The sequence below is a fragment of the Artibeus jamaicensis genome, unplaced genomic scaffold (assembly GCF_021234435.1).
Source record: "Artibeus jamaicensis isolate MK-2021 breed Jamaican fruit bat unplaced genomic scaffold, CSHL_Jam_final contig_354, whole genome shotgun sequence".
Lineage (NCBI taxonomy): Eukaryota > Metazoa > Chordata > Mammalia > Chiroptera > Phyllostomidae > Artibeus > Artibeus jamaicensis.
In genome coordinates this window covers 16,327,745-16,354,044 of record NW_026521803.1, presented here as the reverse complement: position 1 = coordinate 16,354,044, position 26,300 = coordinate 16,327,745, and the positions used below count along the sequence as shown (strand labels likewise).

Below are 26,300 nucleotides of genomic sequence, written 5' to 3'. Positions count from 1 at the left end.
TCTCACCATCCCAGCCCTCCCCGTCTCCCTCCCCCGCTTCCATCCCCCTTTGTTATTGTCCATATGTCCTTTATAATCAGTCCTGTAAACCCTTTATAACCAAGAGTTTTCAGTAAGGAAGGAGAAGAAATATGAGTGAAATGTTTCTATTTCTGTTCAAAGCAAGTTTTATTTGGTAAATAGCTGCTGGTTTAGACATACTAGTTAAGTTTTAGCTTTTTGCATATAGGAAATGTGACTTTGCATTGTATTCTTACCACAGAATTACATGATAAAATGTTCTGATGAGTTACGACAGTTCTTAGGAGTTCTTTTTTCTTTTTTTGAACCTTTTTGGTAAATGGAAAACAAGAACATGGATTTCTTTTTCCTTGAAAGTTAGAATTGAAAACTTCTGTTGAACAAATGGTACTATGATATATTGAGATAATATTGTAATGCTAATTATTTTTTCTTGTTTTATTTTATTTTTTTAGGAATATGGTATTGGCTGAAAGATGTGTATTGCTTAGTGCTGAAATCTTAAAAAGCCAAAGCAAATATTCAGAGGCTGCAGCTCTTCTGATACGGCTGACCAGTGAGGTACTGAAACTGTGTAGTATTTGTTTTAATTAGTGTTACTTCATAATTTTTAGAAAGTGTTTCCTTTTTTTTGAGAGGGTTCACAGAACAAAATTAGAGGAGAATCTTGGAATTTATAAAATGGCTACTTTAGTTATTTGTTGAAATTAATTTTAAATCTAATATTTTATAAAATGATTGTATTCTATTTATAGATTTGTCTATATTATTATTAACCACAAACACATGTTGTACATCTTCCAAGAATTAGGTTCTGACCTATACATAACAATATTTAAAGTAATAAGGATGTGTATCATTCCTAATATAAAATTGATACTTAAAGAGAGTAATCACTCAGGAATTTTTTTTCTTATTTCACTAGTATGAACTTTAAAAAAATCACCTAAGCATTTAAAAAAATCTATATTCTGAATATTTTAAAATGGAGAAAGGTGTATAACACATTATTAAGTTGCATTGCCTATACAAGCTTGTAAAGAATGGTTCTAGTTGCTTTAAAGTACATACAGTTAAAGACATATTTTTAGATGAACACTTAAGGACAAAAGAACGAAATCAAACCCCTCCTCTCTTTGCCCCTTAAATATTAATGTGGTGTACACTATGGTTTCAGTCCTTGGATCACTCTGCTTTTCACTCTATACATTTTTTGCGGGGGGTGATTTGTTCACACTCATGATTTTCAGATCTGTCTACAGCCCTGACTTCTCCTCAAGTTTTATATTCGCATGGCTGACCGCCTTTTAGACTTACCTGCCTGGGTGTTTCCACTGTACCGTAAGGTTGACATATCAATTACTAACTTCATCAGCTTTTTTACCTTACAGATTGTGATGTTAAATTGTTGTAAACCACCTAGCTCCTCATTTGCTCAGGGCACAAACTAGTGGAGATGCTCCCATATTCTCTTAGTTGTCAGTAACACAATTAGAAGGTGCTGGTGAACTTTTAAAATACGTATTCTTTTTATATCTCCAACTATTATACTTCTCTCTTTTTTTAAAAAAATACCCTTCCTGCTACTGTCCTGGTTCATGTGCTTTATGTCCTTCTCCTGGCCCTTTTCCTCTTTCTTCACCTAATTTGCTAGTCCTGATACCAGTTATGTCCTTCATATAGTCATCCGCAGTACACCAGGTTGTCCGGAATGTCTCTGTCATGCCCTGTTGTATAATGCTGTAAGACTTGACTTGTCATATTAGATTGGAAATTACATTTAAGCGGTTGGCTTTCGAGAGTAGGGGACTGTGTTGCCTTCTATACTTTTATCCCTAAAGCTTAACACTGGGCTTGTCACGTGGTATATGATTTACAAATGTTTTTTTAACTGAACCATTAATTACTCTAAAAAGGTTTCTGTAAGATATAACTAATTAGGTTAGTAGGTGCTAGTACAATGTTTAATAATTGATGTTGCATGAACACTGACCTATACGAACAGTTGCCAAACAAACTGTTTGATAGAGCTGAATGTAGTAGGCTCTTGGGTGTGTTGGTGGTTGTATTATAATAAGTAATCTTAACTTGGGTCTGAATATGTTGCTGTGTTTCTCATCCTAGGGATTATCAGTGAATGTAAAGGAATTTATGGTTTAAGAGCTTGAATAAAAGAATTTCTTAAGAGGAAATTTTTCTGTCTGCATTATAACCTTGTTATTTTCTGTCATTGTTCTCTTTTCCTTTTCAGCTCTTTGTTTTCACCTTTCTTTTTCAAACCTGTGATTTATTTTGTCATGAAATTCTAGCAAACTTATCATTCTTATTTACTGCTTTGCGGCTATATGTGGAGCCTATTTTCCTGGAAATAGGGATTCTTAGTGGCCTTTTCTGCTGTACCTTTCAGATACATCTTTGCAGTAACTTGAAAGTGAAGAGTTCTAGGCATAATGTATATAAAATTAGGTGAAATTTTGCCTTGGCTTGTGTAGCTCAGGGGATTGAGCACAGGCCTGTGAAGCAAAGGGTTGCCGACTTGATTCCCAGTCAGAGCACATGCCTGGGTTGCAGGCCAGGTCCCCAGTGAGGGACATATGAGAGGCAACCACATATTGATGTTTCTCTCCCACTCTTTCTCCTTCCCTTCCCCTCTCTCTAAAAATAAACAAATAAAATATTTTTTAAAATTAAATAAAATTGTGTTAAATTTTAATTAATAGTTTGTATTATATGAATATTGTTAACTGGAAAGGCTATATAATATCATGGAAAGTTCACCTCGTTTTGTGAACAGGGTACTGAGTTACATATTTTTGACATGAAGGTCAAAAATATGTTTGATATGAATTGTGTTTCCTAGATTTTTGCTAATACCAGTATAGCAAAAGACAGCTCTGAGGCCTGGGTGAAAAGACTTGTATTTTGGACGGCAAGTTTATGGGCAAGTGGATCTTACGTTATGCCCCGGGATTCCCAGCACGACAGAGCAGTCCCACCTCAATGACAGAGCAGGCCACACTCACCGCCCATGTGGGACAGTGTGTCTGAATTTGGTGTTTAAGACATGATACTTTTCCTCTACTTGTGTCTGTTTCTGTGTTGAACATTTATTCTTGCCCTTTTTGTTTGTTACTGCATTTAAATAAGTTAAGTCAGTTTCTCAGGTATAGTAATAGCAGCCATTTTAATAAATTTCTCCAGCTTGGGGGAAACTATTCTCGTCTTAAATTGATCACCTGATAACACCATTCCTGTTTATCTCACAATTGTGCAAAGAAAAAAATCTTACAGCCACCCTTGAGATTTTATTTACTTAAGTTCGTACAACTGGTGCCTTTTTCAGCTGTGTTTTTATGGACATGTTTATTGAAGCCTCTAGCTTAGATGATTTCCCCCTATATTTGTCCTCGTGATTTAAGCTAATGTTTGTCTTTTCAGCTTTTGTTAAAATTATCTCTTGGTTGTGGGCAAAGTTCTTAGACCAGAGTTCCTGTTAAAGTAGTATCACATGTTTTTTCTTAGTTCTTTATAGAGTATATATAATAGACTTGTCATACTATAGATATAAACTACCAGAAAATAAAATTTTATAGCCTCTGCTTTCATGATAAAACTATCACTGTGAAATTCTTTTATTATTCTTTCATCAACACTAATGGCAGTTGTCATTCTTTTCAGGGCCTTTTTTTCTTTTTCCATGACATTAGGTTCCTCTTTGTGGTATTTTTTCTATTTTTTAAAATTATACTTTATTGATTATGATATTACAGTTGTCCCAATTTTTCCCCCTTTGCTGTTCTTCCATCTAGTACTACTAGATTCCCTTAGGCAATACCCACACCTTTGTTCATGTCCATGGGTCATGTGTATAAGTTCTTTGGCGACTCCATTTCCTATACGGTACTTTATATCCACATGGCTCTTCTGTAACTACCTATTTGTACTTCTTAATTCCCTCACCTCCTCAACTACCTTCCCCTTCAACAACCTCTTCCCTATCCTCCACATCCTCCTTCCATCTAGCAACCATCAAAATGCTCTCTGTATCCATGATTTAGTGTCTGTTCTTCTCATTTGCTTGGTTTGTTATTTAGATTCAGTTGTCAATAGATATGTATTTATTGCTATTTTATTTTCCAGAGTTTTGATCTTCTTAAGTCCCTTTAACATTTCATGTAGTAATGGCTTGGACTGATGAAGTGATGGCTTGAAGTGATGATGAACTCCTTTAGTTTTTTCTTGTCTGGGAAGCTCTTTATCTACCCTTTGATCTAAATGATAGCTTTGCTGGATAGAGCAGTCTTGGATATAAGTCCCTGCTTTTCATGACTTTGAATATTTCTTGCCAGTTCCTTCTATCCTGCAAAGTTCCTTCTATTCTTTTGAGAAATCATCTGACAGTCTCATGGGAATTCCTTTATAGGTAACTGACTGCTTTTCTCTTGCTGCTTTTAAGCTTCTCTCTTTATCTTTAACCTTTGGCATTTTGGAGTGGATATCTTTGCATCTATCTTATCTGGGACTCTGTGCTTCCTGGACTTACATGTCTGTTTGCTTCACCAAATTAGGGAGGTTTTCTTTCATTATTTTTTCAAAGATTTTTCAGTTTCTTGCTCTTTCTCTTCTCCTTCTGGCACTGCTGTGATGTGAATGTTGGAATCTTTGAAATTGTCCCAGAGGCTGCATATCCTCATTTTGTTGTATTCTGTTTTCTTATTGTTCTGCATGGTTGTTTTTTGGTTCCTTATGTTCCAGATCATTGCTTTGATTGTCAGATTCATCAACCCTACTGTTGTTTCCCTGTAAATTGTTCTTTATTTTAATTAGTGTATCCTTCGTTTCTGACTGGATCCTTTTTACTCTGTTGAGGTTCTCCCTAAGTTCCTTGAGCATCCTCATAACCAGGGTTTTGAACTCTGTATCTGATAGATCGCTTATCTCCATTTGGTTTAGTTCTTTTTCTGGAATTTTGATCTGTTCTTTCATTTGGGCCATGTTTCTTTGTCTCCTCATTTTGGCAGCCTCCCTGTCTTGGTAGCATGACCTAATGAGGTAGCTGTTCTTTAGGGTCCAGTGGCACAGCCTTCCCTGTCATCCAAGCTGAGTACTCGAGGTGCACCATCCATGTGGGCTGAGCACACCCTCCTCTTGTAGTTCACCCCTGATTGCTGTTGGCAGGTCAGTGGGAGAGCTCTAACCAGGCCAGTCAGCTTCAAGGACTGGCTGTGACCATTGACCACCAACTTCTGCCCTCTGTGTAGGATCAGCTGTGCAGAGGCACAGTGGTGGTGCTCTGACATTGTAGCTCTCCACTGGGTGCACAGGCTCTGGGGTTTCCTGGGTGGTACAGGCCAAAGTTAACTCTCGCCTGTGTTCTGACGCGGGCCACCCCGCATGAGCTGCAAAGCCATCTGCAGATGTCTGCTGCTTGTGCTGGGTTTGGAGGTTCCCAGGCAAAGCCAACCTGTGAACATAGGCTAGCTACTGCTGGTGTCCGTCCTGGGGCCCTGTATAGGGGTTGGGGGCTCAAGGGGGGATGAGGCCAGCTCTTGCTCGTTTGAGAGGATTTAGGAAGTTGTGAGGCCTGAGCCAACACCAGCCATTCATATGAAAACCCGCTCTTAACAGCTTGAGTGGGTGTCAGTTGGGTGGGGCAGAGCCTCTGGAGATCTCCAGAGGGGTGTCAGACAATGGTACCTGTCTGCAGGCTCCATGACCCTGTGAGGGGGAGGTGAAGCAAAGGAACAGTGGCCTCTGCCTGCCTTTCTGACTGGGGAAAGCTGTCCCCCAGCTCTCTCCTTGATGCCAGACACTTCAGTTCCTGACTCTGGTCCCTTTCAGTATGGGCTTCTGTATGCCTCTGGTCCCTTTCAAGCTGCTACCCCAGTGCTGGAGCTCAGAGGGAGTGAGTCTGAGTAAGTCTGTGTGTAGGTTCTTGAAGAGGTGCTGGGGAGTCCAGCCGTCTCTTCCACCCAACTCAGTCTCCACTGGTTTTTGCAGCCAAAAGTTATGGGAACTTATCTTCCTGGCACTGGGACCCTGGGCTGGGGGATCTGGTGTGGGGCCGGGACTCCTTGCTCTTGACATACCCCTTCTGAATTTTTATACAAAACGCATGGATGTGGGACCAGCCAGTTCAGCTTCTCCATGTCTCCGCCCCTCCTACCACTCTGGATGGATTCAGTTTCTTTAATCCCCTAGTAGTCCAACTTCATTCAACTCAATTTCTGACATTTCTGAGTGATGGTTACTCTGTAGTTTAGTTGTAATTTTGATGTGGTTGTATGAGGAGGCAAGCCATGTTTACCTGTGCCTCTATCTCGACCTGAAGTCCCAGGGCTTTTTTTGTTTGTTGTTTCAAAGCAATGTTTTTTCTCCTTTAGGTGTCACTGTAAGAGACAGGGACTAAGAAAGAACTAAGCTGTGATGAGATATGAATATGGGGTATTCAGATCTGCAAATTGATTCTTTCTTAGACAGCACTTTACTGAGTGCAGAGTCAGATTGTGCTTTAGCTAAATTAATATGTGCCATGGACTTCCAGGTCTCTCCTGAATTGGTCAGTCCTTCGGCGTTAAGTTTGAGAATGCCGAGGGTTTACTGTGCTGGTCCTTAAACTGGATTGTACACACCATCAAAGATATCTATAGCATATTCCTTGTATTATATATTAATTGGAATGTCCAGGATTGCTACCCATCTGAGTTCTGCAATTTAATGAAGCTTCATTGGCCATTGAAAAAAATATATATATATATGTATATATTTATGCTGTGTGTATGTTTGTGTGTTATGTGTGCATGCATGCTAGGAATAAACCTAAGAAATTTATAGAACTAAAAAAAATTGTGAAACTTCATTGAGAAGTCTAAATAAAATTCCAAAATGAAGTAATTAGGAGGATGTACTTGTTCTATGTGTTAGGATATATTCCAAGGCTCTAGAAATTAAAACTGTTTACACTGATAAGAACAGGCAGAGTAAAGTAATAGAATGAAAATTTAAATACTACATGTGATTAGGTGTCATGTAATTTAGTGAGATGTGTTAGGTAATGCACTGAATGCTACTGTGACATCTAATTAATTGTTTGGGGTTGGATTCCTGTCTTATTCTTTACCTGATAATATATTGAATTGGCCAAAAGGTTTGCTTAGTATTTTTTCGTAATATAAAAGACACATTTTATTTTTGTTTATTTGTTTATTTTAGAGAGGGGAAAGGAGGGAGAAAAAGAGGGAGAGAAACATTGATGTGCGAGACATAGATTGATTGTTGCCTCTCACATGCCCCTGACTGGGCACCTGGCCTGCAACCTAGGCTTCTGCCCCGACTGGAAGTCTGACCAGTGACCTTTTAGTTTGTGGGCCAGCACTCAATCCACTGATCCACACTGGCCAGAGTAAAAGACATGTTGTTTGTTTTCACAGTAACTTGACTGATTTGGGTATTTGAGCATGTTGGCTGTCTCCTGCATAGTATAATGTTCATTGTTCTCAATTAATGACTTGATTGCTATGAGCTTCAACCCCTCTACCTGACTGTGAAGCATCGTCCAGTGAGAAATCTGCAGCACAAAACTTCTCAACCCGCTTTAGAAATGTTTGAGTCACAGCACCTTCACCATACACTACACAAATCTTTTTGTGCGTTTCAGCTGCGTTTTTACCTGTTTGAAATAATAAAGCATAATATGCCAAAAATGTTGCTTATTGTCTATATTTAGTATTAAAATGTCTATACAAAAATTCACCAATATTTTTTAAATGCACGCTGATGTGACACAATACAATCTAACAAAACTGTTTCAAATGAAGTTAAAGAAAACTAAGTACTACTAGAGCCATCTTATAGAAAAAAACCAAACAAATATTTTGGCCAACACAATAATTATAGCTGGATTAATTATAATGTGAAAAGTAAAATCTGGGGAAAAAAAGCTTAGAAGAAAATATAGGGGAGCATTTTTTAAAAATCTAGTAATAGTAGCATCCTTTCCTAGTTTGACGCAGTATCCTAAAGTCATAAAAGCAAAGACAGTATGCTTGGCTACTAAAGAATAAACTCTTTCATGTCAAAACTGGGAAATACTATTTGCAAATGTATGACAAAGTCCTCATACCAATTAAGTGTACAAAGGGTTCTTATACAATATATAGTCACAAAAACCCATTCACAAAAGGGTATCAACAGGCAATTCACAAAAAAGTACAAAGACTTTTAAACATAATAAAAGATGAACAGGCTTACTATTAAAGACATTATGTTGAAAAACAAAGTCATTTTTTTCTTTTAATAAAGAAGTAAAGATTTTATGGTTCGATTCCCAGTCAGGGCACATGCCTGGGTTGCAGACCAGTTCCCTGCAGGCCAGTTCCCAGCAGGGGATGCGTGAAAGGCAACCATACATTGATGTTTCTCTCCCTCTCTGCTTCCCTTCCCCTCTAAAGATAAATAAATAAAATATAAAAAAAAAGAAGTAAAGAGTTAAAAAATCTTGGTTTGAGTAGAGTAGAAAAAATGTATATCACATTCTCTGTTGATGACAATATTTATTGGTAGTATTTTTCTGTAGCAGTTTGGCTGTATTGATTAGAATTTGAAGCATGTGTATAGCTTTTATTAACTGAGCAGTTCTACTTCCAGAAATTCATCTAATAAAATATTTTTATAATTACCCAAATGCGTTTAGAAGAATGTTTATTGAAGCATTTTTTTTTGTAGTTACAAAGCTTGAAGCAGTATTAATTGGAGACTATAAAAATTATGGTACATTTTATAATGGAATACATGTAGTAGCTTTAAAAGAAATGAGAGATGTAGAGGTCTTGGAAAGATGTCCATGATCCTAAGTTTAAAAAGCAAAATAAAGACTACTTTGTATGATACCATTTATGCATTAAAAAGTATATGTATTTTTAAAAAACTATTAAGCACTCATGGTAATACATGCATATAATACATACATATGTATGTATATATATATATGTAATGTATACTAAGCTGGCAAATCAGATGAAGCATGGAATGGGAAAGAAAGATGTTCACTTTTTTCCTCTTCAAACATGTAGTCTTTAAGGGAAAAAGTGTCTTTATTAACTTTTTAAAAAGAAAATATTTTTCAAAAATAATAAAGATATTGCCCTGACTGGTGTGGTTCATTGGGTTGGGCATCATCCTGTAAATTGAAAGGTTGTTGGTTTGATTCCCGGTCAGGGCACATTGCTGGGTTGCAGGCCAGGTCCTTTGTTGAAGGGCACGTGAGAGGCAACCAACTGATGTTTCTCTTATGCGTTATTGTTTCTCCCCCTCTTTTCTTCTATCCCTTCCCCTCTCTCTAAAAATAAGTAAAGAAAATCTTTATAAAAACACTTCTTTAAAAAATTAAAAACATAATGTAAGCTCCTTAGCTCCCCCAAGGAAATCTGATGAATTGTTATAGAATTGCTTGTTAATTGTATAGTCTTGATGATTCCTACTTACTAGCTTTTGGATCTTAGTTACCAAGAAATTATCCGATTATTACTTTCTGTTATGAGGGAGTTGAAATAGATAATATCTACCATTTATACTGAGTGCTTTCTAGATTGTTTCCTTAGATCTGTTCCGGCTCTAATATTTTTTGATTGCTACAGAGATAGTTATAATAATGATCTATAACACGTTTTGATGTAACTATAATATGTTGAAATTATTTCATTTAAAGTCAATGTTTTCTGTTTCCAACTTTCCCTGGGGAAAATAATGGCAGCAGAACACATGGAAGGGCATGGTAAGTTCAGTTTGAGAATAGCCGAAAAACCTAGAGAGGGTTTTGGTGAAAATGTCGATACTTGATCAGCAACCTTAATTACTTTCTCAGTTATTTTTAAAATAATGATGGCTCTTTCAGTTGAAAGGTTGTCTTTGTGGGTGAGGATATAAATGCAGGATGTGTTTTTTGTAGACATCGTTGTCAGAATCAGTTGAGGTAGAAATAATTTGAGTTGTACCGTTTACTAATATACTATAATAACAGGTGATAATCTTTGGAGGGGAAGCCTTCTGGACTTTTTAATGAAATAGCTATTTGGCTGACTTGAATTAAAGCAAAAAATTGAGAATGCCTTTCAAATACAGTGCAACTTTATGTAGAATAAAATAATAGATTAAATTAGTTTATAATTTACACACATTCTGTTTTATCTTTCCTTTTTTTCTTGGATGGATGTTAATATGCTGTTGGGTGTCACAGATCAGTTTCCAGAAGAAATTAGATTGGCGTGAATCTATTTTCTTTTTGGGCTCTGTTTTCTGGTTTATGTTTAACCAGTATACCTGTATTAAATTCTCTGTGTATATACTTTTTTTGTTACTTGAAAAGGGATTGCATTTCTTCAGAGAATTTTTTACATGGCGTATATCATAACCCGACATTTGGCTTTATGAAAAGTAAAATATACATGTATATATTTCATGGTAGAGAGTTTTTTGAAGGAGTTTTTTTAAAGCGTGCTTATTGGAAGAAAGAATAATTAAGATTGGATTACCTCTTGATCGCTGCCCTCAGATACTCTAAATTAAACATTGAATATGTTATATATTTTAAGAAAGTAAATGTTTTCCACCAGTTACATTTTTACTTTTAATTTTGTGAAACTAACCTTTTTTTTTTAAAACATTCAATAGGATTCTGATCTTCGAAGTGCACTTCTTTTGGAACAGGCAGCACATTGCTTTATAAACATGAAGAGTCCCATGGTTAGAAAATACGCATTTCATATGATATTGGCAGGCCATCGGTTTAGTAAGGCAGGGCAGGTGAGTGCATTTTTTTTTTAAAGAAAATAATTTGTTTTAATTTTTATTTGTTATAATTTGTCATTTATTTTATAAATGCATGTCATTTGTTAATTTTTTATGACTTAATCCTAAAAACTGTTACAAATTTTGTTTCATGGTGATGTGTTATATTTTATGTGGGTAAAGGCATGAGATTTGGATTTAGAGAAATCTGGATTTAAAGCTTAATTATGCTTATACCTTGATTTTGGTCAAGTTACTTGTCTGAGCTTCCATTTATAGTTTTTAATTTTGTAATTTATACAATTCAGAATTTTGCCCCAGTTTTTGTAAGGTTAAACCAAATCATATATGTGAAGGTCCTAGTATAATGAATGCATTCAGGCAGTTTGAACTATGCAGTAGAGGTTGCACTCTCCCTACTTCAGCCTCGGTCTTTCGTTGTTTCTCGGAGTGCTTTATGATGGCATTTCCTAAATGTTAAATGAGTAGACATCTTCTGTCCTTGTCTGGAAGCATTTGAGTTGGAGAGACCTTTATTAGTTTAGAGAGCTTTCTTGGAGCTTCGCTAGAGGTAGAGAGTGGTAGCAGCAGTGAGGTGGTGGTTTACTGTAAATACAGAGAGACGTGTGGATTCAGTAATCATTTCTATCTCTCAGGGACTGGGCTAGGAGCTGAGCACACCCCCATAAAACCAGCAAGGGCTTCTCTATAAGGGAGCTTTTTAACTGGTAGGGGAGTATGAGTATTTTTTTTTAATGTAGTTAATAGGAGTTTTTAGGGCATACACTTTTCAAAGCTTGTGCTAACCAAAACATGCTAGTGTTTTTATGTATTAAAGATACAAAGAACTAAAGGTGTTCAAAAATTACTTGAAAGTTTGTATAAAAATGCTGTATTTTTTAAAAAAAAACAACATTTTAAGGTTTAGTTTCACCCTCTATTTTCGGAAACTGCTGTGTTAGAAAATATGTGAACTTGCTATATATTAAATACAAACTGTAAAAATATTTATAAAATTAAATGTATTTTTATAATAATTGATGTACTCCCTGAGTTAGAATTTCTGAAGTTCTGAAGTGGAAAAAAATTACAAGCTGTCATCCAGAGTAAGTGCAGATGCATCTGAAACATGTTATCCCATTGTTTGTCTTGCATACAGTATTCTGTTCCAAAATTTACAAGATGTGTTAAACAGATGGTTTCCTGTGCTTAAACGGAAAATTATATATCCCATTAGGAGGGATCTTTTGTGTCTTATTTTTAAAAAGTCATCCTTTTCTCACATCTTTTGTGAATGGTTTCATTTGTGAGAATGATTTGTCATTAGAACTGAAAATGGCTGTTTTTACATTTTCCTTTTGAAATGATAGTGCATGTAGCAAATACATAACAAATTTAAAATCCTACACTTGTGGTAGGCTGAGATAGATTTGCTATCAGGCCTAATAATCAGCTCTAATTGTAGTCGTCTCAAAGAGTTAAATGATTTTAAGGTAGCTGGTTTTGCTGTTTTGTGACCACTGTTCATAAACTTCAATCCCAGAAGTCTCCTCAAACAGTATGTAGAAACTTACAATTATGACTAGAAATGCAGATTTGTAGGAAGAGCAAATACATGTGTTACTGAAGTTGGTCAAGAACAGTATCTTCTCTGGGCACATAAAGCACACACAATTCTTAGGTGGTTGTTTCTGAGAAGTACCAGCGTTTCGTGACAGTGCTGTTAAAAACAGATGTGTGTGTTCACCGTGATGAGTGAGGATGGCAGAGAAGATTCAATAGTAATGCCATTTCTCTTGGTCTTTTCTGATTGAGAGTTCATGCTGAGTTGTTTTTCTTGTCCCCAGAAGTTTTTTTATAGTTCTTTTTTTTTTATTAAGAATATGAACAAAGGCATTTAAAAATAGAACCAACATTGTGTAAAATATTAAAATCAGTAAAAAAAAATACTAGGAAAGTGCTGGGGAGAGTGATTGTGTTTGTGTTCAGCAGACTTTAGATCTTTGTTACCTTTCAAATCTCTTCAGATGATTTTCCACGAAATCCTCAAAAGTGTGCTTGAACTTGACATACACACTCGATTATTTCTCTGTCAGTTTTTAAGATTCAGTATTTGTTCTTTCACTAAATGCGAACTGGAGATTAGGTTTCTTTTTCCCCCTAAGAAATGTCACTTAAAAATTTTTTTGAAACAGGTTCAAATTTCAGGAATAGTTCCAATTATAAACACTTTTGTTTACCTAAGCCATTCGAGAGTTGTCTACCTAGTGCCCCTTACACTAGGGCATATTTCCTATCTCCTAGAAACAAGAACTTTTCTTCTGCATAACCATAATACAAAAAACCCAAGAACTTAGTCCTCAGACATTTCTACTGTCAGACATTATTCAGGTTTTGACAGTGGTCCATAAATATTCTTTGTATTATAGAAGAAGGATCCTTTGACTTTTATGACCTTGACACTTTTGAAGATTACAAGCCAATTATTGTGCAGAGTGTCCTTTAATTTAGGTTTTTCTGATGTTTCCTCGTGATAAGATTCAAATTGGGTATCTGTGTAGGAATATCACAAAAAGAAACTATATTCCTATTGCATGCTGTCAAGTGGTAGATGATTTTTATTTGCTTTCATTCTTTCTTTATCAAGAAAACATTTCTTAAAAAAGACCAAACAGTTCTGGCTATACCTGGTACAAAGTTTGTAGTCTTCCCCAGGACAGGGGAGATTACTCTTCTACAGTGGGTAGAAGAGTATACTGTGAAGCAAAAGGTTTAGTGGAGGGAGGCCTCTTCCTTCCTCTGTACCAAATTCCATTTTTAGGACAGAAGTTGTCTGAGCTCAGCAGGGGGAAATGATATATGATTAATGCCAAATATCTGCTTGTGGATGTAGCAGGGTGGAGCCAGCAGTGGGCAAAAGAAAAGAATACCAAATAAAACAGTAGTTTTAAAATGTGTGTATGTGTATGTGTTTACTTACGTGTGCAGTTTTAGAGCACAAGGAGTATTTCCATTCGGCCCAGTGCAGTGGTATAGAGAGAGATAACTGTAACAAAATTGAGACTTTGTAAGATAGTTCTCATTTGCAAGCTAACAAGCCTCCAACCAAACCATGTGCCACTGCTTTGGGAACCCAGGTGATTTTTCATGAAGTCATTACTATTCCTGACTTTTAGACTTCTTGCCCTTGGACAAAGCAGCTGCTTGCTCTAGGACCTCTTGGTTTTTAGTAATTATTGTTAAGAGGTTTTCCAAAATGTTAGTTTCATTTTCCTTATTATTCTAGTCTTGGAAGAACCAGTTACTAGTTACTTGATTTTGTGTGTGTGTGTGTGTGTGTGTGTGTGTGTGTTTATCTTTTTCAGTCCAAGGGAAATAGATTATAATACTTTGTTTTGTTTATTTTCTTACAGAAAAAGCATGCTTTACGCTGCTATTGTCAAGCCATGCAAGTTTACAAAGGAAAAGGCTGGTCTCTTGCAGAAGATCACATTAACTTCACCATTGGGCGCCAGTCCTATACTCTTAGACAACTGGACAATGCTGTGTCTGCTTTTAGGCATATTTTAATTAATGAAAGTAAACAATCTGCAGCTCAACAAGGGGCCTTCCTCAGAGAATATCTTTATGTTTACAAGGTGAACACATAGTTTCAGGATTAGATAATAAAATTACATTTGAGTCATTATTTTCAGCAAGAACCAAAAAAGCTTATTTAGTACTGTCTGGCAGGAGTCTAATAAAATGCTTTTTTTGGTTGTATATAATTATGTGTCATAATAAAATGTAAGAAGGCTTGGATTGTTAGTTATAGATTTGAGCTGCATTGCCCTTCCACAGTTATTTAAAAGAGAATTTTAATATTCCAGTAAATACTTGATTTGTGGCTATTCTTAAAATCTTAAAGAAATTAGATGCTTTCTGGACTGTTTCATTATTATGTTTTTGAGATTTTTTTAAATCCTATTTGATCTTTAATCCTATTTCATCTATTGGGTCCTCTTACCATCCTTTGGAAAGCTCATTCCTCTTTTTTCTCTATGGAAGATGAGGTATGGATCTGTGGGAAATAGGCAAATTATTATGATGTAACCCAGAAAAATTAAAGTAAGGAAAAACATTTCTGAGAAAGGATAGGAAATGTAAAGCATTGTTTTATGGGAAGAAGCAGAAGGTGTCATTTTTCTGTGAAGTCGTATGAACAGTGAAGATGGGGTGGGAAAAGTAAGTAGGTTTATAGTTGTGATATGTGAAACAGTTAATTCTTACATTACTATTTCTTACTGCATTATATATATTTCCATATGAACAACTGTAAGCCTACTTTTGCCCACTCCTGTATTGTATTTCTTTCCTGTAGAAAGTAATTGCCCATATGCTTTATTAATTCGAAATCATGTGGATTAGAATTTTGGCAGATAGAGTGGTATAATGAGTTACAGGAAGTAAAATGCATACTGAAAGAATGTTTAGAAGTTTAATATCCAAAGAGCTAGTTGGCTGAATACCCTTAGGAAGACTTCTTGGACCAGAATAAACAATCTCTAAAGTTTTTCTCAGCTATAAAGTTTTATGACTGATGTAGTAGTAAAACTGGTAACTTTTTCTTAACATATTTTTAATACCTGTCTATTAAAAAATGAGAAAGCAAATATAAATAAAGTGGAGTTTTCTCATAAAAATTTTTTTCTTCTGTATGTCTCCTAGAACGTAAGTCAGCTATCACCAGATGGTCCCTTGCCGCAGCTTCCTTTACCATACATTAATAGTTCAGCAACACGGGTTTTCTTTGGCCACGACAGACGACCAGCAGATGGTTAGTAAAGGTTTTTTTGGTCTTGTTACCTAGTGACTATTTATATTAAAGGTTTTTTTCTCCATTTAAAAAATGTGTAGTTGTTAAAAAATATTTGAAAAATAAATACTTTTATACCATGTCACCTGTCTTCCTGCCGCCTAAAGACAACCACTATTGTATTGTTTTCCTTGTCCTTAAAACTAAAAACTAACAATGAAACAACTATAGCAGAGTGGCTTTCCTCATGTAATAGAAAAAATGCTCTCATATATATGCATAACCCATAGACACAGACAACCTTGTGGTGATGGCCAGAGAGAAGGTGTTGAGGGTTGGGTGAACATGGGCAAAGGGGGTAGAGATGCAGACATCTATAACAATGTCAGCAATAAAAATTTTAAAAAAACAAGTCATTAAGCCCTGCCCAGTGTGGCTCAGCGGGTTGGACGTCATCCTGCAAAGCAAAACCAAGTCATTAGAATAAATTGAATTTTAATTTTCTTAAAGGAAAATGCTCATGTTATTGTATAATCTAGATAAACATTTTTTATCCTCACCTGAGGATATATTTATTTTTAGAGAGGTAGTGAGAGAGAGAAACATTGATCAGTTGCCTCTTGTATATGTGCCAACTGGGAATTGAACCCGCAACCTTTTGGTGTACATGATGATGCTCCAGCCAACTGAGCCACCTGGCCAGGGCTTGATAAGCATTTTTTGTAAGATTTTATTTACTTATTTTTAGACAGAGGGGAATGGAGAGAGAAAGAAAGAGAGGGAGAGAAACATCAGTGTGTGGTTGCCTCTCATGCACCCATTGTTGGGGTCCTGGCCTGCAACCCAGGCACGTGTCCTGACTGGGGATCAAATTGGTGACCCTTTGGTTTGTAGGCCCACACTCATTCCACTGAGCTACAATATCCAGGGCTTGATGAGCATTTTTAATGGCTGTAAAATAGAACATTCAGTGCATACAAAGTACTATATTTTCACATTTGCGTGTTACATAGTTGGACTGTTTCTATCCTGTATGTACATAAAAGCACATGTGCACACACATATATAAAATCCTGTTGCAGGAGAAATCTTTGTGTGTAAAACTTGCTTTCTTAATTTTTTTATTATGGAAGTTTTTGAATGTACTTAGAAGTAGAGAAGAGTTGCCAATAATCTGTTATTCTTGTTGTAAGACTTTAAAATTCAAGTTTTTTCCTTAGGATTGAGCCTTAGAATGACAGTACTAGGTTAAAAATAAAAACATATTTAAGACTGTTGATGCATGTTAAAGTAACTCTAAACAGTCTTATATTTGAGCTTAATATGTTTCTTGACTAATTTAATATTTATTTAAAAAGTATCAGGATGTGTATAGCAGCATTGTTTTTTATAGCAAAAAAATGAGATAGCATATGAGTTGACAAATTTTGGTGTGTTCATATAATAGATTCGTGCTGTAGGACAGGAGTGAATGAATTCTCCAAATTTCAACATGGATAATACAACATAATATTGAGCGATAAAAGTTGAAGAATGATAGATCAAATGTAACTTCATTTATATACTTCAAACATACAAACTAGTTCTATGCACTGTTTATGTATATACTCATGTGTGGTAAAGTTAAGAAAGAAGTGGATGAGAATGCTGTGCTTCAGCTTCGTAGTAGTTCGGAAAGAAGCAGAGGAGTAGAGATGGAGGTGCTGGTGGTGCCCGTGGAGATGGAGGCTGGGAGGACTCCACAGTGAGCACGTCAGCTCTTTAACATTTATCTGATAAAAAAGTATTTGGGATTATATGATAGGAGGTGACTGTTGTTAAATTTTGATATGCAATTATTTTTTTATATTATTCTCCATGCTTTTTTTATGTTTGAAATGCTGTATATAAAATTACTTGTGGAAGACTAGAGAAAATACATTCTTTCAGAGTTGGAAGGAAAAGAGCATCAGTATTATAAGCAGAATTCCAGTGAGGCTGAAGTTAATAAAAGCATATTTTTCTCTCTTATCAGTGGAAATAGGCAAGAGTGAGTGTATACATGTATTTCTTTGGGTAACTTAGAGGTTTATTTAAAATGTTTTATTTGAGGGCAGGTATTAATAAATGCATATTTAATTTTGACACATTTTTTTAGGTGAAAAGCAAGCAGCTACTCATGTCAGTCTTGATCAAGAATATGACTATGAATCCTCCCAGCAGTGGCGAGAACTTGAGGAACAAGTAGTGGCCTTGGTTAACAAAGGAGTAATTCCATCCAATTTCCACCCTACGCAGTACTGTTTGAACAGTTATTCAGATAACTCAAGATTTCCACTTGCAATTGTAGAAGGTGATATACTTGAATTTTTACACATGGATTTTTGTTTATTTCATTTACCATAGATTCAAGATAATCTTCTGTATTGCCTCAAATCATTGGGAGCTGGGGATGCAGAAATAAACTAGGAATTCAAACTTTAGTGAGCTGCATTTATAAAACAAAGCAGTGGGGGTTCTAATACAGGTAGATGCACAGTGCTGTTGGAATACGAGAGAGGGAATGCCATTCTTTAGTACAGAGAAGTTGGGGGGATTTTTTTGAGGAGGTAGTTTTATTTATTTATTTATTTATTTATTTATTTAATTTTATTTCTTTATCTTTAGAAGGGAAGGGAAGGAGAGAGGGAGAGAAATATCAATGTGTGGTTGCTTCTGGCGCACCCCTTGCTGGGAACTGGCCCCTGCTGGGAACTGGCCTGCAACCCATGAATGTGCCCTGAATGGGAATAGAACCGCGATAGTCTGGTTCGCAGGCCCACGCTCAATCCACTGAGCTACACCAGCCAGGGCTCGGAGGTAGTTTTAAAACAATCCTGAATAAATAGACATCTGCAATTGGTAAAGGGTAGTTTGGGCAGAAATTCAGAGCTATGAAAGCAAGGTATGTTGAGAGAATTCAAGTGTAAGATGAAGTGTGGAGTTTTTGAATGTACTTAGAAGTAGAGAAGAGTTATTTATTTAGTTATTAATTTAGGCATTTCTTTTATAGAACCAATAACAGTAGAAGTGGCTTTTAGAAACCCTTTGAAGGTTCCACTTTTGTTGACTGATTTGTCATTGCTCTGGAAGTTTCACCCTAAAGATTTCATTGGAAAGAATAATGAAGAAGTTAAAGAACTAGTAAGTTTTTAAAAGGTATTTGTAAATAAGCCTGTTTCAGTGGTAGCCTAACAGATGCTGTAGTAACATTTCAACTTCTCTGTTTAGTGAGCTATACTCATTCTTTTTTATGCTGTTTTCCTGGTTATAAAAAGTATGTTGTATGCTTATTGTTTAAAATTGAAAATATAAGAGCATAAGGAGTAGAAAAACAGCTGTCTTTTTAGTATTTAGAAATAATCATTTTAACACTTTGCTGTATATCCAGTCGTTTCCATTTGTATTTTTCCCTCATGTATGGGATTTTCTCATGTTGTGTTTATTGTTTTTAATTCTCTGTTGATTTATGTGCGTATTCGATTTTAAAATGTCTTAATATTTCATTTTTGCATAATATTCCATCATATGGATGATCTGTAAGCTAGTCTCTCTGTGTTGGTAGTTATGTTGGAAGTTTCCTCTCATAATCATAGTTGTTTACTCTCATAATCATTCAGTGGTGAAAATTTGGGTGCAGAGTTTTTTATTGTGATTATTTCTGTAGGAAAGATTCCTAGGCGTGAAGTTAGAACATTTTAGGGAATACACACTTTAATATTCTATTGGCTTCTCAAATTATACTAACGAGCTTCTCATAATCAAAATATCGGGTTGGATATCTCATCTTTGAAACGTTGTGTTCTTATATTAAAAATTTCTTTGATAGTTTAAAAAATACCATCTATTTTATTTTTCATTGTATTGATTTCTAGTGAAGTTCTTGTATGTGTATATCTTTTTTATTGTGAATTAGCTGTTTATACCCTTCATATATATTTATTTGTTTCTTACTCAGGTTTGGGATAAATTCTTTATATATTTAAGGTGTTATTTTTGCAGCAGGAATGACTTGAACAAAGAATTATTGTTACCCAGCTGAGTATATCAGAAAAACATTTTTTACCTAGTTATTAGTTTATTCACTGATATCTATTGTATAAATTTTACTTCTCTATACGACATTGCTCTGGGCTTTAATAACATGGTAAAAGTGATTTTGGGACTGGGAAAGATCCCAACATTTTTGTGCTTATTTATGAAGGGAGAACTTGAAGGATATCTGTTGTACTGACTTTAAACTATTTGAACTTTTCTTTTGAAGTATTTCAATTTTTTAAAGATTGCCTTACTTAAAGTTTTGCTGTTTAACTGAAGATATTTTGTGATTATTCATACCAATTGTGAATAGTTTGAAATACTGAGATTTACCAGGCTCTATTTTGACTTGAATCTTAGCAACCTCAGTCACTTTTCTAATGTTTTGTGGATACCTGGAATAAAAATCAGAATACTGTGAATACTTTACTCTTAGAAAAGTTTCGTTAAAAAAATCTATTAGTTTTTTAAGTACATTAGTCTTTTTAATAATTCGATTTTATAGGATGTTTATGAAAGTGAAGTGAACATTTTTCTTGTGTATATTGAACTTACACTTTTTCCTGTAAATGTAAAGCTCTGGATTTCTTCATTAATTTCTTCTAGTTATGGACTAAGATGCTGAACTGGAATTTAGGGAAATGTGATCTTTATTTCTTTTATCAAGTAACTCATCTCATGGTAAAAGTCAAACGGTGGTCATGAGGATCAGGTTTACTTTGAGCCAGTTGATTCTGCTTTGGTGCATGAGCAGACTACAGTATCTCATAGCTGTCATTGATTTGGAGTAGATTGGCCTTTTTTGCTCTACCTGTAGCCCTTAGTGTCCACTAATCTTTTTTTTTTAATCCTCACCCAAGGACATTTTTTCATTGCTTTTTTAGAGGGGAAGAGAGAAAAACATCCACCAGCTCCCTTCTCCTATGCACACCCATCGGGGTACAAGCTCCCATGGGGTGGGACCTGCAACCTGGGCATGTACTTGACTGGAAATCAAACCCAAAACCCTTAGGTCTATGGCATGACGCTCCGACCAACTGAGACACACTGGCCAGGGCCGCCAGTCTTCTTTGTATCCTGTTTAGGCTGCAGTGCTCTTCCTATGTGTAGTTAACCGATTTGGAAAAAGAGGCTGGTTGAAATAATAGATGGAGAAATTTGCTCTTGTTGCAAGATGAAATTAAATGCACATTTTGGCCACTGTTACATGGACATTTTTGCTACTACTACATTGTTTTACTGCAGTTGTAAAAATAAACTGCATTTTGCTTAGTACATACTAAGAGCCTAGTAGATGCTAACTGTAATTACTGTTACTGTTTTTAAGTATTGATATATAGAAATGTTATAATGTGATACTTTATACTTTAGAATGTATATTTTACAAAATAATTTATTTTTTAGGTAACAAGTGAACCCGAAATGATTGGAACGGAAGTTATTTCAGAATTCTTAATTAATAGTGAAGAATCTAAAGTGGTAATTGTTTGATTTTTTTTTCTGTCTTAAGCCTTTCTAAAAGTAAGATGAAAACATTTTTAAAAACCAGTTTGTTCAGTTTGTTTTATATCTTAGTTTACTTAAAAACTAAAATTTGGAAGATTAGGATACCGGAATTACACAGGAGGAAATTGGTGGGAAAAGCAGATTTGTGGTGGTCTTTGGTTTCTTAATTTCCTGAGGAGCCTGGTGAAGAGTTCTGCTTTTCTCTTGGAGTCAGTATGATATTTGGTTGACCAGAATACTTTGATTTTTATTAAAAGTATTAATGAAATCCAGGCCTCTGTTGAACTTAGAGATTTTCTTTTGCAGAAAATGCTTTCCACTAGAGGTATTAATTGTTGATTTAAAAGTTTTAAGTCGTGAGTTTATATTTCCATAACATTACAGAATTTAGGTATTACACTATTTCAGATATTATGAAAACAGATAATAAGAGTGACTTAAATATCTCCACAGGCAAGACTAAAGCTCTTTCCCCATCACATAGGGGAGCTGCATGTTCTGGGAGTTGTTTATAACCTTGGCACTGTTCAGGGCTCCATGACAGTAGATGGCATCGGTGCTCTTCCTGGATGTCACACAGGTAAAGCTGTAACATTGCTGAACAATTAGAAAACTAATACTTATTTCAGTCTCCATAGAATAAAATGAATGAAAATGAGGTATTTTTTAAAATAGGTTTAATGTACCTGGAACAATGAATAATTTGGGTTAATTTAAACTTTGCTGTTGCTTTAAAAATAAACAACTTTATTCCCTTCTAATGTATTTTTTAAATAATTCTTAGTTTGTACCCTATGTATATTTCTTTTCTGTTACTGATCCAATTTTAGTAAAGTCTAATCAAATATATTCTAACGATTGAGATTTCTGCAGCCAATATAAAACCATCTTACAATATTCTGTTTTTGAATACTGTCTTTTTTATAAAACTAGAGCAAATGACACTGGATATTAAACACCTTAAATTCTGCAGTCTACCCTGTGAAGAGAGTGGGATTTTAGTGTCAAGATGATATTTTTAGTGCCTCAATGATATGTTTTGCAATTTTTATAAGAGTAAAACTACAAGATACATATTTAACATAGTTTACTTTTTTTCCCTTTAAATTCTGGGAACCCTTCTAGATCTGGTACTATGTAATCATTTATATTAGTTATCTGAGTTTTAGGTGACAAGATGCCAGGCAATTTACCATGAAATCCCTTACTTCCAGCTCTTTGTTTTAGTAGCTTTTTAAATTTATTTTTTTAACAAATTTATAGTCTTGAGAGACTTGAATTTAGCATTTATAAAAGTTGATTATTACTTTTGGGAACTCTTGGAAAGTTTATTGGTCCTTTTAATCTTTGGTTTAGTATTTCTGTTTGCATATCAAGGATGAGTCAGTACAAAATTTATTTTCAAAGCAAATAAGTAGAATGACTCCATAAGATTTCAAAAATTAAAAACAAAAAGTTTACACTGAAGTTGAGTATGGTATTCTGCATTTTAGTTCTGTATTTGTAAGTCTTAGTTGATAAGCAACAGACAAGTAACACTTATAATCTTGCTAGTTTATTACATATTTTGAGTAAGTTGACTGGGTGTTAAGTGCTTTTTGAAGATCCTTTCCTTTCCCACTTGTATATACCTAGGATCTTAACCTAATACCATAGTTATGGTTGTCAATGAACTATATAGATCATTATTTTATTTAAGGTACTGAATGTATTTATTAGTATAAAAATTTGTTATTTTAGGTTGTTAGTGGGAGCAAACCCTGAATTAACTATTAAAATAAGTTGCATTCCATAAACAGAATTTTTGTGACTTAGTGTAGTTCATTATTTTGTAAAATGCTAATAGGGATCTGGATCGAACAAAGTACAGGAAACGCCATCTTACAAGGCTGGTCTGGGAATATCGCAGTGACCATCTGAACATTGAAGGCTCTGAGTAGTCAGTCCTGCAGGAAAAATAGCTGTATACCCTCGATTTCTTTTTCACACCCACACACACCGGAAGCTTTTGAAGGAAGTCTCACATTAATATTAAATGACTTTAATTTTCTTTGTGTAATTTATTGAGAACATGTAGTTACCCAGAAATATTAGTATATATTTACTTTTAGTATATATTTTTTATTAATGCATATATTTGAATATGACTAAAAGCAAGAAGCTGTTATCCCAAAATATCAGTGTGTATTATTACTATCAACCTAATATTAGAATGTTATATTTGAATATGAGTACAAGTGAACTGTTGATCTGTTTAATATTTTGGATTTTTTTTTCTTTGAAAATAGATCTTTTTTCATAGCCTGTGTTGTTGGTCCCAACACAGCTGTTCTCTCAGATAGATCTTTTTGGTTAATAGCCATTATGGCTAAGTATAGGTTTCAAAAAAACTTATGAAACCTAAAATTGGTATATTTTATACAGTAGTAGTCTTTATGCAAAGTAAGTAAATCCTAATGAAATGAGAAGTTAAGCAGCATAAAATATGAGTGTTTAAACATGAAAGGAAAATATGCATAATTCTCTGATTAATGATGCTAATCAGTACTAGTCTAGAATTTTCCTAGAAATAATCTGAAACTTTAAGTATTCATATGTCAGGCTAAATTGATATCAATTAGCATACCAGGTTCTGTTAGGGCATTGATTGTTTTTTATTTCAGGAAAACATTCCCTGAGTATGTCAGTCCGAGGGAGACAAGATTTAGAAATTCAAGGTCCTCGACTTAACAACACAAAGGAAGAGAAAACATCTATTAAATATGGTCCCGATCGAAGATTAGATCCCATTATCACTGAGGAAATGCCACTGTTGGAGGTATTTTGCTTTTTAAATTTTTATGGGTTAAATAATTTATTTATAAGTTTATATGATACCTAAATTAATTTTAGATTTTGAGGTTATTGACATTACATTGTACTGTACTTTAAATTATTATTAAGCTAGTGTTAACTCTTAATTCACAAAGCTAAGGTAATTGTGCAACTTGGCATTAAGTCATAGCCTGCTTATAAAACACGACCCTTGAAATATAAATGGAAATTAGGAAAACACTTCTTAAAGAACAATTTTGTTACTAAAATCAGTGGCTTTTTTTTATTTTGGTCAAGTATAAAAATGATGTGGGAATTAGAATTAGTGCTGTGAAAATTTAAGCAATATAGATAAATACATCAACAAAAAGCAGTCTTTCCTTCACCCTCTTTGTGTCCCACCCCTTTCCTACTTTCATGCAATGCGAATTCAAGGTCTTTTAGTTGCAGAAGACAAGCTGATGGCTAGTTTGCGGAAGCCAAAAAAGAGAAATAAATTACTTAGTTGAAGGATATTGGGGTATCTCATGGCAACTAAAATATTATAAAATAATAAGTCTCAAAGAAAAATGAGGACTCAGCAGCTCCAGGGAATGTAGCATAAATGTTTGTAAGCTTTTAAAGGTAATTGCTTTTGATATGACCTTAGTCTTAACAACTTCTAGTTTTTGTGCCACTTTAAGACAAATTTCAAGTTTCTGGGAGAAAATTCTGGCTTACTTTGGATCAGGGGTCTACCCAAAAGGCAGCCCAAATGCAGGGTTATGAAGTACAAGCATGGGCACTGGAGGGCAGTCCTTCCTTCTGCATCCTCAAGTCTTCCCAGCAAGGGGAGTTAAAAGCTTAGCCATTTACCTTCAGAAAGTGCACGTGATACTAAATTATTGTTTCTCTTTTCAGACTTTTCATTGTTTACATACATGCAGTTTTAGTAATTATAAATAGAACCATACTGCACATTTTATCCTGTGACTTGGTTTTTGTTTTTCACAACATAATTTGTTCCCATTTAGTGGAAACCCTTTTTTATAGCTAGATACGATACTCATTATTTACACCGTAATATATTTGAACCACTTATCTATTGATAGGTGCGGTTCTGGTTTTCATCATGACTGACAATTTTTCAGTAATCATCATTATATATATGTTTTATTCATGTTCTAGTTTGGATAAAACTTTAGGGATTGAATTGCTGAGTCATAGAGTATATAATTTTAAAATTTTGTAGTATACTACAAAATTACCTTCCTCAAGGCTATAGTAATTTGTACTTCTCTTCAGATGGAATACTGGGTATTTTCAGGGTTTTTTTGTTTTGTTTTTTAACTTTGTAAATTATATTGGTGAAAAATGACTGCCTTTATTTTCATTTCTGTGATAATTGACAAGGTTGATCAGTTTTCATTCATGATTTTTTTTCTTCCATTTGTCCATATAATTGCCTGTTGATAGCTTTTTAGTTGGCTGTTATTTCCCTTTTCACATTGGATGGTTTTTCTTGGTACTAATTCTATACCAGTTGTGGTACCATACTCATGAAAATGCTAATGTGTGCGTACTGAGGCTAGGATATTGCTGAGCTGTATATATTCTTCCCAGGGTTTACACTTGCTGAATTACGCTGCATTTAAAGTTGTGTAGAACAAATAAAAGACTTACAGACTGGCTTCAGTGCTAGTTTTTATTGATTTCTGTTTTGCAAATATTTTAACTTTAATTTGGTGTCTTTTACTATGGTAAGGTTTTTAACACATAAAAAGTCATATCTGAGAGTCTTTTACTTTGTTGCTTCTAAGTTTTATAATTACTTACATAGACTTACCAAGTCAAAATTTACAAAGCTTTATTTTCTAATTTTTTTAAATTTATTCAAGGGAATGTAATCTGAATGTCAAGGGATAGGGATCACAGTTTGTTTCTAGTCTCAGTTACCAGTAATTGAATATATTATACCTTCTTTCTAATATACTAATATTCAGAAAGTACCCATACCCTGTTTAGTTTAGTTTTTGTTTTGAGTGATACCTATTCTGCTTAGCGCTATTCTCTCGTCCCTTTCTGTGTCAGTACCATACTCTTACTTTATCATCTTTTTTTTTTTAATTCAGCAAGTTCAGTCCTTCTCAGAATTTTTTCTTTGTCTTATACTTGTGCCATTATTGTCCAGGCTTGTCAAAGTCCCACAGTAATGTATTGAATTTTTAGTAGGATTGCATTACTATGGGTAGGAGTTCTAAGACTGAAAATGGATTGAAATGAATTGGGATCCAAATATTACTTTAGGGCTATTCACCCTTTCTAGTTTAGAAGTCACTAATAA

At 34.7% G+C, this 26,300-nt stretch overlaps 1 protein-coding gene across 2 annotated transcripts in view; it reads left to right on the top strand.

The window, feature by feature from the left end:
- The window catches only part of TRAPPC8 (trafficking protein particle complex subunit 8), a 91,536-nt gene that overhangs the window by 34,039 nt on the left and 31,197 nt on the right, over positions 1–26,300 (top strand). For both annotated transcript variants that reach the window (XM_037165634.2, XM_037165635.2), the window contains exons 11-19: positions 477–582; positions 10,690–10,821; positions 14,220–14,444; positions 15,514–15,622; positions 17,739–17,933; positions 18,633–18,763; positions 21,062–21,136; positions 21,617–21,743; positions 23,827–23,981. In XM_037165634.2, coding sequence (XP_037021529.2) covers positions 477–582; positions 10,690–10,821; positions 14,220–14,444; positions 15,514–15,622; positions 17,739–17,933; positions 18,633–18,763; positions 21,062–21,136; positions 21,617–21,743; positions 23,827–23,981 — 1,255 coding nt within the window. The remainder of the gene's footprint in view (positions 1–476; positions 583–10,689; positions 10,822–14,219; positions 14,445–15,513; positions 15,623–17,738; positions 17,934–18,632; positions 18,764–21,061; positions 21,137–21,616; positions 21,744–23,826; positions 23,982–26,300) is intronic.